Genomic DNA, 16,401 nt, shown 5'->3' with positions numbered 1-16,401 from the left:
TGTTATTTGTTTTACGTCCCACCAACTACTTTTTAAGGTCTTCGGAGACGCCGAGGTGCCGGAATTTAGTCCCGCAGGAGTTCTTTTACGTGCCAGTAAATCTACCGACACGGGGCTGTCATATTTGAGCACCTTCAAATACCACCGGACTGAGCCAGGATCGAAGGTGCCAAGTTGGGGTTAGAAGGCCAGCGCCTTTACCGTCTGAGCCACTCAGCCCGGCGATTGGAGAATAACAGGCAGGGTTTAGAAAAGGCAGGTCATGCACAGAACAGATTCTTAACCTCAAGACCATCCAACAAATTCGTAAAAGCAGGCAAACGGTGATTACTTTTGTGGACTTCAAAAAGGCATAGCCTCTGATTCTATAGATAGGTCAACACTTTTCCGTGTACTGGAAGAATTCAAAGTAGATAGGATAACAAGAGAATTAATCATGCAAACACTAACAGGCATCATTTCCAAGGTTAAATTCTTAAGGGAACTGTCTGAACCACTTGATAAACAGGAGTCCAACAAGGAGATGGGTTGTCCCCTTTATTATTTAATCTTGTTTTGGAAAAAGTGATTAGGACTTGGAAAACGAAGTTAAACCGAGCTCGATAGCTGCAGTCGCTTAAGTGCAGCCAGTATCCAGTATTCGAGAGATAGTAGGTTCGAACCCCACTGTCGGCAGCCCTGAAGATGGTTTTCCGTGGTTTCCCATTTTCACACCAGGCAAATGCTGGGGATGTACCTTAATTAAGGCCACGGCCGCTTCCTTCCCACTCCTAGCCCTTTCCTGTCCCATCGTTGCCATAAGACCTATCTGTGTCAGTGCGACATAAAGCAACTAGCAAAGAAAGAAGTTAAAGGAATAACCCTTGGCAGATTACATGAAAACAAAATTAATTTACAGTGTTTGGCCTTCACTGATGACTTAGCAGTGTTATCCAATAACAGACAGCAAGAGATTGCATCCATTGAAAACTCCCTGAAATTGCATCCAGAACAGGACTCCACCAGAAAACTCACTACATGGAAGGATCCCTTTGGTACCTAGATGGACAACAAATGAAAAACCAATGTGGCAAAATATCCCAAATATCTAAATTCATATACCTGGGAGAAGTGACGCAAGTGCAATGAACAGGTATAACTTAAAAACAATATTCTCTCATCATGGGTAACTAATGCAGATATTGTGCTCGAATTATATTATTATTAATTTATTATTATTACTTGTATGTATGGCTATGAAGTGATGTACATCCATTTATTATTATTATTATTATTATTATTATTATTGAATGATCATATTGTGTGTGAGGTTATGTCATGAAACGTGTTGAACATAAGACATTTATATCAGTTCAATTAATGTAAATACCTGTAAATTAATATTATAATTTATTCTTACCTGTATATATAAATTGTAATCCATAATTGTGAAACACAATGCAACTTCCAGAATGGTAATAAGCACGAGAATGATTGAGAATATTCAATCCATTGTAAACTGCGTATTACACACTCTCGAATTTTCATGAAGATATATTTTGTAATGTAACTTTCTAGAGCCTGGCCAGGCACATATATAAGGTAAAAGTTAGTTGTTTAGTAGAGTTATGGTGTAGCAAGTATATATCCCCAGCTGATATGCTCTCCATATTGAAATAAGCAGTCATCTGTTTTCAACTCTGTTTCAAAGTTGTAACGTCCATATTGAAGTGTTGGCAGTTGTTTTTAATAATGGCAGCTTTGTTGATATTTTAAAATTATAAAATTTATTTATTTACAATCACCTATTCAATACATTACAATACACTCACTGAATTATAGTATAATCATGAAGTGTCTTAAATAATGGGACATGTTTTGTTCAGCACAGCGAACAACATCAGCCATTAATGCACAAAGATTAGGTCAGGGCCCTGAGCATAAAAATGATCAAAATAGTGTCCTCATATCAAAAGAGTACCCCTGTCGTAATAAAAACTTGGACTCGCGATAATTCATTGAACTCTATTTTAACTCTTGTTTCTACGTAATTCAAAGGAATTCCATCCTCACAATAATTAATCCACGCTTCATGCATCGATGTATATTTTAATGTCCACAATGTCTATTGTCATACTTTAACAACCCCATGATTGTTTTAATTTCACTGTTTGCCATCGTGAATGCATTCCACAACAAATAGTCATTTTTAACTTGCACATATTTTGTTACAATCTCAAGTCTAATGTTATATTGTGTTGATAGTTATCACTATTTTTTATTACGACATAGTTACTCTTATGATATGAGGACACTATTTTCATCATTTTTAAGCTCAGGGCCCTGACCTAGTCTTTGTGCATTAATACCTGATGATGTTCGCTATGCTGAACGAAACATGTCCCATTATTTAAGGCTCTTCATGATTATACTATAATTCAATGAGTGTATTGTAATGTATTGAATGGTTGTAAATAAAAGAATTTTATAATTTTAATATGTAATCTTCAATACGGTTCCATTATGAGATTAATTACATGTAACTTTGTTGATATTCTCGAAGTGAAGTGTTTTGATACTGTGATTAAGGTTATGTGTGTGTTAATTTGTGAATATATGTGAATAAAATTAATTGTACCAACTGACAGCATCTCGTGTGTGTATTTGTGGATACGTTAACTGGCGACCGTGACGTGGATGTAAAAATTTAAGAGTGAATACGAGTGTACTAGTTCAAAATGCAAGTCGTATTAGAGAATATGTCACTCAAACAGCTCAAAGACGAAATTACCAAGAGGGACCTCCCGACGAACGGGAAAAAGAAATCGCTATAGGCGCGACTACAGGAAGATCTCGTAGAGAAGGGAGAAGATCCAGAAATGTTTTACATCGAAGTTAGCGAAGATGCCGGCGAAACATTGAAAGGTGAGGTAAATATAACCGAAATGTGCTCTAACTTAATGGCCATGATGCAGGCACTAAAAGACAAACTTTCAGACCGAATTTCAGTCGTAAATGACAAACTTTCAGGCAAAGTTTCAGAAGAAATTTCTCAAGCTAACCCGGTTTTAACTGGACAAATATCACAAGTGTATCCGCAGGTTTACAAAGTCGAACAGGGCCTAGAATCGAAAATTGCAACCGTAAATGACAAAATTTCACCGCAAATTAGCGTTGTCACCAATCGATTAACGCAGCAGATATCGGACATCAGGTCAAAACTGGAACAGCTTGACCAGATCGATAGTACAGTAAGCCAGCTGGAAGGGGGTATCTTAGACCTCAAGGAGGGGGTTGATATCCAGGTTTCAGGCATAAAACAACAGGTTGAGGGGAGGATTTCCAACATCGGGGGAAATTTTGAAAGCCACATATCTGCCATCGAGGGAAATCTTGGGAGCCGTATTTCTACCGTCGAAGGAAGGATAGAAAACTGGATTCCGACCATTAAGGGAGATTTGCAGAATATAAGGGAAAGCATCCTTCATGCAGTAGAAAATAGATTGACTCAAACAGGACACACCCCCACACCTCTAACCTCAAACCTAACCGGCAATACAGGACACCTAGACCCGAAGGTGATCATAGAGTCTTCTGGAATTCCACGGGCGACTGGAGGAGAACCCGACTAACTTCGTCGAGGGATCGGTCAACCTATTAGGAAGGACTAATTTGACAGAGGACATCTTTGTGCAACTCATCACACTACGATTAAAGGGGCAAGCCGCTACTTGGTGGAACAACTTGAAGGGATTAAATCTAAACTGGACGGACTTCGAGAGGGAATTCCTCGCTAGGTTTAATTCCAAAGGGGTGAAGAGCTCCGTGAAAAGGAAGCTACTGAATGAGGCACAACCCAATGGCATGAGAGCTAGCGCCTTCGTCCTACAGAAGTACCAACTCTTCAAGCGTCTGCATCCGGAAGGGAGCGAAAACGAGATCTTACCAGATATCACAGAGCTTTTTTTTTTTTAAAGCCAGTTGTTTGGGGCATCGACCTAGAAAAATCTTTTGCCCATACTTGCACCATACATTAGGAACCTGTGTGTATTTGGAAATTGCGGAAGTATAAAGTGTTGAATGTGAGGAAAGGAACGCTAAGGACGACACAAACACCAAATCCCCAGGCCAGGGATATTAATCATTTACAATTAAAAACCCCAGACCCGGCCGGAAATAGAACCTGGGACCGCCGGGGGACAGGCGGACATGTTGCCCCCTACACCGTGGAACCAGAATATCACAGAGCTATTCCAGGTTAAGATTCGGCCCCTAGTGAAAGTATCACAACCCAGATCCTTTGATGATCTGCGCAGAATCATCGCCCAGCTGGAGGAGGAACACATGAGTAAAGCACAGTTAGGAAGTGCTACCAGTGTGGAAGAGAGGGACACCTGAAGAACAAGTGCCCGGCCTTGATGTCGTAAAACTAGGTCCGGCCCATTCTGGATTGAGGGGGACGGGACCGGGAACAGGAATGCGCTTCAAGACCTGACAGATAAGCAACCCTGGTCAAGTAAGAGAGGGATTGCTCAGAAAGTGAGTAGAATAGGCCAACCCCGCCCAGCTATCACCTTAAGGATTGGTAACGAGAATTTTTTAGCCATACTCGACAGCCAAGCAAGCCATTCATTTGTCAACGGGACAGTCACCAGATTACTACTGCCTATGAAGTCTCACCACCTCGGAAGGGTAGTAGGAGCAGTGGACGGGGTAACCTACTCCATCCAAGGACAGACTAACCTAACTGCTAAATGCATGAACATGCCTATTGTAATTGATGTTGCAAAGATTCAGAAGCCGATACCTGACATATTAGGTCATGACTTTCTGGTGGAATACAAGGTCATCTTACACCAGAGTCTCTCAGGGTGCATGCACTGTGCAAAAGACGACTTTGCTTGGTTGACCGGAGTGCAGACCCCCACTCCTCGATTTGGAGCAATAGCGCTCTCTCTCTCTCTCTCTCTCTCTCTCTCTCTCTTTCCCCACGCCTGTCTCGTTTACTCCGCCTGTCTCCCTCTTCCTCACTTGCTCCATAGTGCTCCAAATCAGCCAAGTTGAGCCGAGTAGCCCAGAGACGAAGCGTTGGTCCAAGCCGAGTGGGACAGATGCACTGTGCACAGGAACTCTGCACCGCAGTTTGCACGCGTGAGATTTTGGGCGTTTGAGATAGGCCCTGTCCTAGACTATGCAGTTCATGAAGTCTTTCTGGGAAAAGACAGACGTCTGGAGGTCGCCTGACTATGGAAATTTCCTGACTCACAAGAATACGGAAGTTGACGTAAACCTGGGAGATGTCTAGTTAACACATCTTCGACTGAGTGAAGAAGAGGAGCTGACACACCTTAAAGGACCTTACGGAAGTCATCACCAATAAAATAGGATGGACTACCACGGTAACGCACACCACTGAATATAGCTCTTCCTCACCTATCAAGCAACGTCCATATCCAATCAACCCGGATAAACGCAACTTTGTCATCCAGAAGATTCAAGAGACTGAAGGGCAAGGTCTCATCGAACCCTCTCCATTCTGTTGGGCTTCACTATAGTCCTACAGAAGAATAAGAATAAGAAGAATAAGAAGAATGGGGAGTATCGACTGAGTGTGGACTCCTGCAGGTTGAACGAGAAGACAGTTAGTGATGCCTACCCCATGCCTGACCTCAAAGACTTGCTGAAACAAGTGGGTCTAGGATTTTCAGCACGCTGGATCTCAACTCCGGATACTGGCAAGCGGAGGTCGAGGAAAGTTCTAGACCACTGACCGCTTTCATGGCACCAAGAGTATTGTACCAGTTTGTAGTAATGCCCTTCGGGTTGAAGGATGCTCCTGCCACCTTCATGCGACTGATGGATAAGGTATTATCACGATATGTTGGAGACATTTTAATTCACAGCAGGAATTTTCAAGAATGCCTTGTACATCTGAAGAAAGTGCTGGAACGACTGAAAATTCATGGACTGACTTGCCAACTGGAGAAGTGCAACTTCGCCCAGTCCCGTGTAGAATATCTTGGCCATGTACTACTCTCTGAAGGCAACCGGAGAAGAATCAAGCTATCAAAGAAGCTGAACGCCCGTGGACCAAGCGACAAGTACATCAGTTCCTTGGCTTGTGTGGATGGTATAGCAGCTTCGTGCCGCACTTTGAAGAAAAGGCAATACCACTCACCAATCTACTCCATAACAACTGCCTGTTCTGATGGACCGGCAAGGAAAAGGCAGCATTCCAAGGCATTAACCCGATGAGTGCTACGCCCGCCTATAGGCGGGCTGACGCGGCCAATCCAGCACTGCTACACCCGTCTGTAGACGGTGCGCGAGAATTTTAATTTTTTTTTTAGTTTCCCGGTTCACTTTCGAGTGCCAATTTGATCTCTGACATGTTCTACCATCTGTTGGGCATTATGTAGAACTAACTGATCAGAGATTATAGCTTTGGGAAGTAACTTACAGAGCTTTTTGTAGACGTCTGTGGAGTTCATCTGTGATGTAAACAAACATGGCGGAACAACAATCTAGTTGCTCTTGCAGCGATGTTATTTCGGATCAGAGAATCTTTCAGTTATTAACCACAGTGGAAAGTGATAATGGATGGAGATGATTTTAATAAATTGTTAAGCGATTTTGAAAGCGAGAGTGATAGAGAGTGCCGAAAACATTGTATATGAGAGAGAAAGAGAGCCTCCTCCTAAACGAAAGAAGAAAAGCTATTTTATCACTATCTTCGTGGCGGATGGATTACTTTTCTTCACCAGACTTTCAAGTTACTGTGACAGGCTCTGAAAGCCAAGTAATGTATGATGACAACCCAAAAATCATTGAATTTTTAAGAACTTTTGTGCCAGCGGAGTTGGTGCAGATAGTTGAACAAATCGGCATTACAAACAACCAGTAGAAAACATTTAACTATCACCACATTCCAGGTTTAGAAAGTATTTTAAAATATCAACTTATATACTTCTAAGAAGTTACATGTATTAGTTGCCTAAAGATTTTGGGAAATAATATTATTTTGGGCTCCTTACTTTGTATAAAGATAATGCATTCATGGGCACGTAAGTGTAATTTTGTTTCCTCCCAAATAACATTGAACATAAGTGTAGGATTTTCCTTTTGCATTTAGATTTATAAAGAACCAACATTTATAAACATTTTAAGCTAATCACCCCACTGATAAGTTAAAAATTGAAGCTTCTACAAAACTTTTCACATATGAATGAACTCAGCACTGAGGTACCAAACAGTCAACTGGTAACTCAGCACTTAAAAGGTTAAGGCTGCGATATACAACGCTCCCGGTCTAGCCCAACCCGACCCAGAACAGTAGATGTGCCTGCAGACGGATGCCAGCGACTCTGGCTTAGGAGCAGTGTTATTACAGGAGAGGAGTGACGGCGGAAGGGACATCGAGTATGCCAGCAGGAAACTATCTCCCACTGAACAACGCTACTGCACTGCCGAGAAGGAAGCCTTAGGTGTGGTGTGGGCCATGGGCAAATTCAGAAGCTACTTGGAGGGAAGGAAGTTTCAGCTCTACACCGATAACGCCGCTCTCAAATGGAACACGCTGTATGTGGCTCCAACTCTAAATTGATGCGATGGGCCCTGTTAATCGCAGAATTTGATTTCGATGTGGGTCACATCCCAGGACCGACGAACATAGGAGCAGACAGCTTATCTAATCACCCGGCGATGGAACCTGAAGCTAGGAACACCACTGTCGAGAGGGAGTTGCCACAGAAATTCGAGTGAGCCTAAGGAACCTGTCCTTACGACCATCAAGAAGGAATTTGATCCGGAAGTGATCAAACAGTGGCAGGAACAAGACAAGTCCTGTAGGACCATAACGCAGTGGATTAGGAGACTGAACACCGATATGCGACTTGTCCTGAGAGAATTCAAGATGTGCTACAAGAACTTCCGGTTTGACAGAAGACTCTTGATGTACAGGTCGCACCTCTCCGACACACCTGTAGTAGTGCTGATCCCCAGACAGCACGCAACGGATGTCCTCAAAAAGATCCACGACAGCACGGAAGCCGGACATCCAGGAGGCTAAGAGACATATCAGTCCATCCGACAAAGGTTCTTCTGGGTCAACATGCGAAAAGACATCCTGGACTACGTGAAGGGGTGCTACATCTGTGCCTGCACTAAGGCGAGGAACAGGAAAGCAGATTCCAGCCAACGAGGAAGACGGCCACAACGCCCATGGGAGGTCATTGTCCTGGACTTAATGGGTCCTTACCCTAGAACACCACGGGGTAAAACAGGACTCCTAGTAATCGCTGACCTCTTCACAAGATGGACTGAGGCCTTTCCGATACCTGAAGCCACGACGGGACACATTACCAGCCTGCTACTAAAGGAGGTATTCAGCCGCTATGGTTATCCACGGTGCATTCTGTCAGACAACGGGAATCAGTTGATGTCGAGGAAATGGCAGCAAATGATGACCGAGTGGGGTGTTAAGTACTGGACCACCCCTATCTACAACCCAAGGGCAAATCAAATGGAACGACGGAGCCAGGAGCTGAAAAGGATGCTACGAGTCCACCTAATAGACATAGAACATCGACTGTGGGACAGTCAGATACTGCAGTCACACTTTGCCCTGCGACGACGCATCAACCGTGTCACCGGCAGAGCTGTTTCTTGGTCGACAGCTGTACGGCACCGGGGATTGGGAGATTCATCCACCACTCACTTCGGGCCAAGATGATGCAGCTGTTTCCCTGGCGGAGTGGCAGCAGCAGAATATCAAGGAGAAGCAAGTTTTGGCCGAAAAGAGATCCCTTGCCCAGGCCAAGGCCCAAAGATGTCGAAGAGACCCAGATCTTCCAACTAGGCCAACAAGTACTGCGACGTAACCACCAAGTCAGTAATAAGATTGGAGGGTTTCACGCAGGTCTTGCACCTAAATAGATTGGTCCCATCGAGGTAGATAAACAGCTGGGCCATGGGGTCTACATACAGAAGACCAACCCTCCAGTCAAGGTCCATGCATCGGAGTTGCGGCGAGTCACCCAACCGTTGCGCATACAGAGTAAGGCCTGGAGGAGAGGCGACTAATGACGCAGCATATTTTGGTCATCGTGAGAACACATCGAATATCATCGAAGAAGAGGCTGGCAGCGAGGCAACCCCGATCCCCGACATGGTACATGCTGGTCAAGAGGAGAAGAGCACATCCAGAGACATCAAGGAAGAAATCTACGTCCAAGGCAAAATCGACGATTGTGACAAAGTATGGAAATTGTTTCAAGTTATAGGGGGGATACTGACGCAAGTGCAATGAATAGGTATAACTTGAAAACAATATTCTCTCACCCATGGGTAACTAATGCAGATATCGAGCTCGAATTATTATTATTTTACAATCGTGGTTATTATTATCAATTTTATTATTATTATTATTATTATTATTATTATTATTATTATTATTATTATTATTATTATTATTATTATTACTACTACTACTTGTATGTATGGCTATGAAGTGACTACATCCATTTATTATTATTATTATTATTATTATTATTATTTACATAGTTGAATGATTGTATTGTGTGTGAGGTTATGTCATAAAACATGTGCTATACATAGACATTTATATCAGTACAGTTAATGTAAATACCTGTATATTAATATTATAATTTATTCTTACCTGTATATATAAACTGTAATCCATAATTGTGAAACACACTGTAACTTCCAGAATGGTAATAGGCACGAGAACGATTGGGAATATTCCATCCACTGTAAACTGTGTATTACGCACTCTCGAATTTCCGCGAAGTTATATTTTGTAATGTAACTTTATGGAGCCTGGCCAGGCACATATACAAGGGGACGATCTTGACGGTAAAAGTTAGTTGTTGTTTAGTAGATTTATGGTGTAGCAAGTATATATCCCCAGCTGACATGCAATATTTGCAATCTCCATATTGAAATACGCAGTCATCTGTTTTCAACTGTGTTTCAAAGTTGTAACCTCCATATTGAAGTGTTGACAGTTTTTAATAATGACGGCTTTATTGATATTCCCGAAGTGAAGTATTTTGATACTGTGATTGGTTATGTGTGTGTTAATTTGTGAATATATGAGAATAAAATTAATTGCACCAACTGACAGCATCTCGTATGCGTCTTTGTGGATACGTTACACGTCATCCAACCTTCAGGACTCAATCATGAAGCAAAAACACTGTAATCAAGCCTGAAGCACTATATGCATCTGAAACAATGATTATTGGGGGCAGATCATTGATTAAAGATGTAGAAAAGCAAGAAAAAACATCTTAAGGAAAAATTTTTGGACCAGTCTGTACAGGGGGAATTTGGATAAGGAAATCTCATGACCTGTACCAACACTCAGAGAAAATCTCCGACACATTTAAGAAAAGTCGTTTGAAATTTTCCAGACACATACTCAGAATGAGTAATCAGAGATTGACCAAAAGAATTCTGAATCTACTGTCGGCGAAGAAAGTATGTGTGGTCGAGTTTAAATGCTAATAACATTTGAATCAGCCCTCCAATCTAAAATATAATCACACCATCGTAAAGCTTGTTTTATTCTACGTTCGGTGGTCGTATTTGCATATTTTTATTATGTTCCTTGTGAAAGTTATATTATGCAGAATGCAAAAATTACCTATTTTCTTACCCATTTCTTGTAAACAACTTTGTAGTACCATTATATGAAAACGCACTGTACAATTTTCATGAAATTTAGGTGAATTATGGAATGTACTATTATAAATATATTTCTGAAGTTTAATTACTTTACACATTTCAGCAAAAATGTTTTTGTTTTTGTGAAAGGTTGTCTGTTTGATCTGGGTGGTCTTCTGATGGCCAGACAGGCATCAATTTTTGAAAATTAGACAGAGTCTCCCATAATGCATTGGCACTGCCGGTGGCTCCAAGTAGCCTACGCAGTGACCTCCACGGTATGCACTAGCCATGCATCTTGGTAGGTGTGCTATCTACCAACTAATGAGCCCAACTTAGCACACTGGGGCAAAACGCTGGCAACCAGGAATGAGTTAGCTGTAAAATTTATAATGACCAATAGCGGACGAACTATACTGGTATTGTGGTCTTCCAAAATCGAGAATGAGTTCATCACAAAAGTCTGAAGTTTTTTGTTTCAAATCGCTGTATACCGAAAACGTACAAAGATTTCCGTATTTTATACAGATTTTTATTTGAAAGCGAGCAAGCAATATGCACTCAGGCGTGTCTAGCAGCTTGAGCAAAGGGCTGTCCAGTAAGCAGGCAAACCTCGTTGCGTGAGCTCCCTTTCACGATAAGATGACAAATAGGTGAATCATGGTATTTCCAGACTTATTTGTGGTGTAGTTATTTGCATTCATCTGGGCTTTCAGTGTCAGGCTGTATTGCTCTGTCTAAATTAAAAATGCCTCCAAGGTCATGTTTTACGGAAGGTGAAATACGTATGATAGTAAATGCAATTTGCTTTTTCATGCTAGAGGGAGAAAGGCTATGTAAAAACCGATATCGTGTGTGCCAACGAGGGGCAGATTGTCTTGGTATTTCGCTCCAATCAGTGCAGAAACTTAAAGCGGAAAATGCGAAAAATTTGTGTACTGATTTATAGACCCCGTCTAAAAGGAAGACGATATCAAGCGGCGGCCGAGTATGCAAGTGGATTATTTCACAATTGGAGTAATTCGCAGGTGTATTCACGAGTTCTTTCTGGATAATCTGTTTCCAAGTATTAGAAAACTGGGAAGGATAAATAAACTTGAAAAACATTAGCTGGACTTCCCAATTATGTCATGTACAAAGCTTCGTCAACTGATTAAATGCACAGGTTTTAGGTTTAAACAATAAAAATAGCCTGTCCTTATGGAATCAGTGCCTGTTGCTGCTTCACGGCATACATTTTTAAGAAAAATACGATGACTCAGAGAAAGTGGGTATAAAGTGTTTTACACAGATGAGACTTTGTACGGTCAAAATCACATGGTTAAACATGCCTGGCAAGAAAACTTAATAGAAGCATTGAATTTAATTCCTCAAACTAAGACTACTATCGTGGTTATTTACAGGAGGCTTTTGGATGGAGAGGGGGCTTTAGAACATCATCTAGTCCCGGAAAACGCATAATTATACTAGATATAGTTAGTGATGACTGCTTTTTGGAAGGGGCAAAACTCTGCTTTGTAGGAAGGAAAGGAACTGGAGACTCCCAAGGAGATACGTTCTGCACCGACATTAGCCTTAACAATGAAAGTAAAAAAACAACTGGCTGCTCGAAGTTGGAAAAATCTTCAGGAAATAGGCATCACAGATGACATTGTGTTAGACAGATCTAAGTTCAGAAAATTAGTCAATAATCACCACTTTAAACATCATCCAAGCACTACCACCAAGAAAACTGGGTCAAAAGATCGCTAGAAAAGCCACAGCGAGATAATAAAGAGATTTTGGGCGAAGAAAAAGGGAACAACATAAGTTCAATCGCGCCCCTTAGTTGGGCATAACGAAGAAAGAAAAAATAATAACAACAATAATGGTCTCATGTATCATTGACTACCTTTTCTGTTTTCGGAGATACCGGGGTGTCGGAATAGTGTCCCACAGGAGTGTTTACATGGCCATAAATCTAACAACACGAGGCCAAAATATTTGAGCATCTTCAAATACTACCAGACTGAGCCTGGGTCGAACCTGCCAAGTTGGATTCAGAGGGCCAGCATTCTACCACCTGAGCTACTCAGCCCGGCCTAGAATAGTATGATCACATCCGGGAGATAGTGGGTTTGAACCCCACTGTCGGCAGACCTGAATATGATTTTCCGTGGTTTCCCGTTTCACACCAGGCAAATTAAGGCTGTACCTTAATGCCACAGCCGCTTCCTTCCCATTCCTAGGTCTTTCCTCTCCCATCATCGCCATAAGACCTATCTTTGCCGGTGCGACGTAAAACAAATAGAAAAAAAAAAAATTAGTATGATTTGGACACCAGTACAGAGTCCATTGCATCACCAGAGTACAATTTTCTGCAATACTTTTATAACATATCTATTTGCACTGCAAGTGTAATGAACTTCTTTTACTTGTATTATTACACATGAGTGAGTGAGCGGCTATGCAGTTTGGGTCACGTAACTGTCAGCTCACATCTGGGAGATAGTGGGTTCGAACCCTCTGTCAGCAGCACTTAAAATGATATACCATGGTCTCCCTTTTTCACCCCAGGCAAATTTTGGGTGCTAAGTCCAAAGTCACTTCCTTCCCACTCCTAGGTCTTTCCTATCCCATCGTCGCCATAAGACCTTTCTATGTCGGTGCAACGTAAAGCAAACTGTTGTAGTTACAATGATAAAGATGTCAAACATTTTAATATTAGAGAATGTCACAATTTTTTCATTTTTTTTTGCTATTTGCTTTACGTTGCACCGATGTCACAATTAGAAAATACCTTAGCTATATTCTAAACGGGATAGTACCAGGCGAGTTGGCCGTGTGGTTAGGGGTGCGCATCTATGAGCTTACATCCAGGAAATGGGTTCAAACCCCACTGTCGGCAGCCCTGAAGATGGTTTTCTGTGGTTTCCCATTTTCACACCAGGCAAATACTGGGGCTGTATCTTAAGTAAGGCCACAGCCACTTCCTTCCCACTCCTAGGCCTTTCCTATTCCATCATCGCCATAAGACCTATCCGTGTCAGTGCAACATAGAGCAAATTGTAAAAATAAGAAAGAAAATTATGGTTTCCCAATTAATTAGAGCTAAGTCCAAGTAGAAGGGGAGTTAAGTATATAACAGAGTGAGGAAACCTCATACTGATGATGCTTGTATTTAACACAAGTAGGTTAGATTGTCACAGTAAACAAGGGTTTCTGAATTGCTATACCTAGTAGTCAATATGAACAAATGAAGTTTTGGAAAACATACATTTAGAATGTCGAAGTAAGAATTTCAGTAACAGTCACTAAACAATTTTATTAGGTGCTGTAGACTTACAACAGACTAAGATTGAAATTTTATTCATAATGTATGGATTTGAAAGGAATAAACTTACTTCAAGTGTAAATTCAAGATATGTTTTAAGTGACTGGTGCCACAGGGAGATTCTTTTATCTATGCAGGCACTGTTGCTCGCCTGTCTCCCGCCAAGCACTTTGCCGTAATGCGGCCAGCGCTCGCCCAGCACCAAGTCAGTGTTTTTTCCACAATACTTCACGTACTTTAGGAAGGCATTATGTACACACACACACACGTTACGAAAATGGCATTGGAACAACACACTGAGCACTATGCACGTGACTAAACTAAACCTTGCACTGATAACGCTCTCAGCAGACTGCAAAGCAGGGGAACTTCTATTGCATATCCCAGACAGGTGCGCAAAATGCCAAGAAAGAACAAGATCCCCAACATTTGATTATTCCAACTGAGTAGTCTCCCTGACAACGTAAAACATTTCAGCAAAACAGCAGGAACCTATTAATGTCAGTGCATTTTACATAGCAAGAAAAAAGTGCTATCATGTTGACGATTAACTTAATAGATCGCAGCATAATTCACTCAAATGTGGAGTTTAACAACCAAACTGGTTGACAGAATTTAATTTAAAATTGCTCTGTTTATAACTGAATCATTTCAGTCAATATATATTCTGGAAAGAAGTTTATATTTCTTCCAAAAGACACATGGATAGACTATTTTAAACAGTCCACAAAAAATCTAACCATCTGGCAACTGTAACTAGGATATACAAATCGTCATTGAATGAGCATTACATAATTAATATTATTAATGTGCTGTAGATGGTGTTTAACTCTACACTAATTTGGTAACTGAATGACCAAAACAGCAATACCATTAGGTTCTGATTCACCAAAAAAAATTATAGTCCTAATTGCAAGCAATGATTCACTGATTGATTTAAAAGTAACTAAATATATACGGTATCAATTTGATGTAACTGCATGTACATACTACCACTTAAGTTATCAGTTTCCCTTACCACCTTCTCCTCCTTTCTGATCAGCATTCATGTCAACCCCAAAAACAAAAGAAAAATACCCAGCTCAAGTCGCAGCAGAAGTTCAAACTTTTTTTTTTTTTTTTTACATAGCACCGACAAAGACAGGTCTAAATGGCGACGATGAAATAGGAAAGGGCTAGGATTGGAGAGGAAAAGACCGTGGCCTTAACTGAGATACAGTTTTTGCCTGATATGAAAATGTTAAACCATGGAAAACCATCTTCAGAGCTGCCGACAGTGGTGTTCGAACTCACGATCTCCCAAATGCAAGTTGACAGCTACGTGACTCAAATCGCGCAGCCATTCGCACAGTTATCCATAAATTAAATGTCGATTATTATAAATTGCTATATGATTACACAGAGTCCATCCTAATCCACGGTGATCTGAAGTTCGTAAAATGAACATTATCTTTTTTTTTTTTTTTTTTAACAGGTTTCCCTCTTGAAGCATCAATTAGCCTAAAACTAACATACAAATAATTGGCGTATGACAATACCTTCATTAAAAGATATTAGTCGATGTTATGCACTTAATCAGTCACTATACTAAAGACTAGATCCTGTAAAGCTACAAACTAAATTAAACTGCACCTGACAAGTCCTGCCGAATAAATCTTCTCAGCATTTAATACGGGAGAATACAGTGATTTTTCTTTAAGACAAATTTACAAGTTATCGTTTAAAAATATTCCACTCTATCTTGGCGTCAAATTGCCAACAAATGCTCGATGTACAGACTAACTGAAGGATGAAAATGATTACACCTACAGAAAACCTCAGTCGTAGATCATCTTAATTTACTTTACCTGGAGTGGTTCCTGAATGATCATCTCTTAGTTCTTCTAATTATCCCCTAATTAGAGTCCCTAAAATGATCTGGAACAACGAAGTGCACTTTATACCGAACTTTCATAGGTGAACTAACGCGGAACTCCATTCGTACGTACCCACCGACATTATGGAACTCACGTACTTGGCAATAGCCATCATACCACTGCCTGCTCGATCTGCATCCAATGGCAGCCATCGGATGCAGATCAAGCAGGCAGTGCATCATACACACCTTCTCCAATCATGGTCATGACACTCGTGACATGATGTGTAATATACAATCGCCATTATAACACCAGAGTTAGGAAAAATGCTAACCACAACATTAATTGGAACCAATACAATTAATTATCGAAAGAAAGAATTAAGTAGTACAGACACTAAAAACAAAAACTAAAAACGAATTTGCAATTACAGTATCAAAAGTTTTGAGCTCTTCAAAGTAATCAGCGACACATTGTAACCATACAACAGGGTTACAGATTCCATTCAGTATTTATTATTATTATTATTATTATTATTATTATTATAATTATTATTATTATTATTAT

General features: G+C 40.8%; 1 protein-coding gene across 4 annotated transcripts in view; it reads right to left on the bottom strand.

Moving 5' to 3' along the window:
• Window positions 1-15,996, bottom strand: part of Cdc27 (cell division cycle protein 27) — a 507,070-nt gene extending 491,074 nt beyond the window's left edge. For 3 of the 4 annotated variants that reach the window (XM_068226370.1, XM_067141899.1, XM_068226371.1), the window contains exon 1: window positions 15,826-15,996. In XM_068226370.1, coding sequence (XP_068082471.1) covers window positions 15,826-15,849 — 24 coding nt within the window. In that variant the 5' untranslated portion in view covers window positions 15,850-15,996. The remainder of the gene's footprint in view (window positions 1-15,825) is intronic. The other variant, XM_068226372.1, reaches the window with a different exon arrangement.
• Window positions 15,997-16,401: the final 405 nt, after the last annotated feature.

Source organism: Anabrus simplex, chromosome 2 (assembly GCF_040414725.1).
Source record: "Anabrus simplex isolate iqAnaSimp1 chromosome 2, ASM4041472v1, whole genome shotgun sequence".
NCBI lineage: Eukaryota > Metazoa > Arthropoda > Insecta > Orthoptera > Tettigoniidae > Anabrus > Anabrus simplex.
The sequence above is the reverse complement of the archived record's forward strand: the minus strand, read 5'-3'. Positions and strand labels throughout refer to the sequence as shown.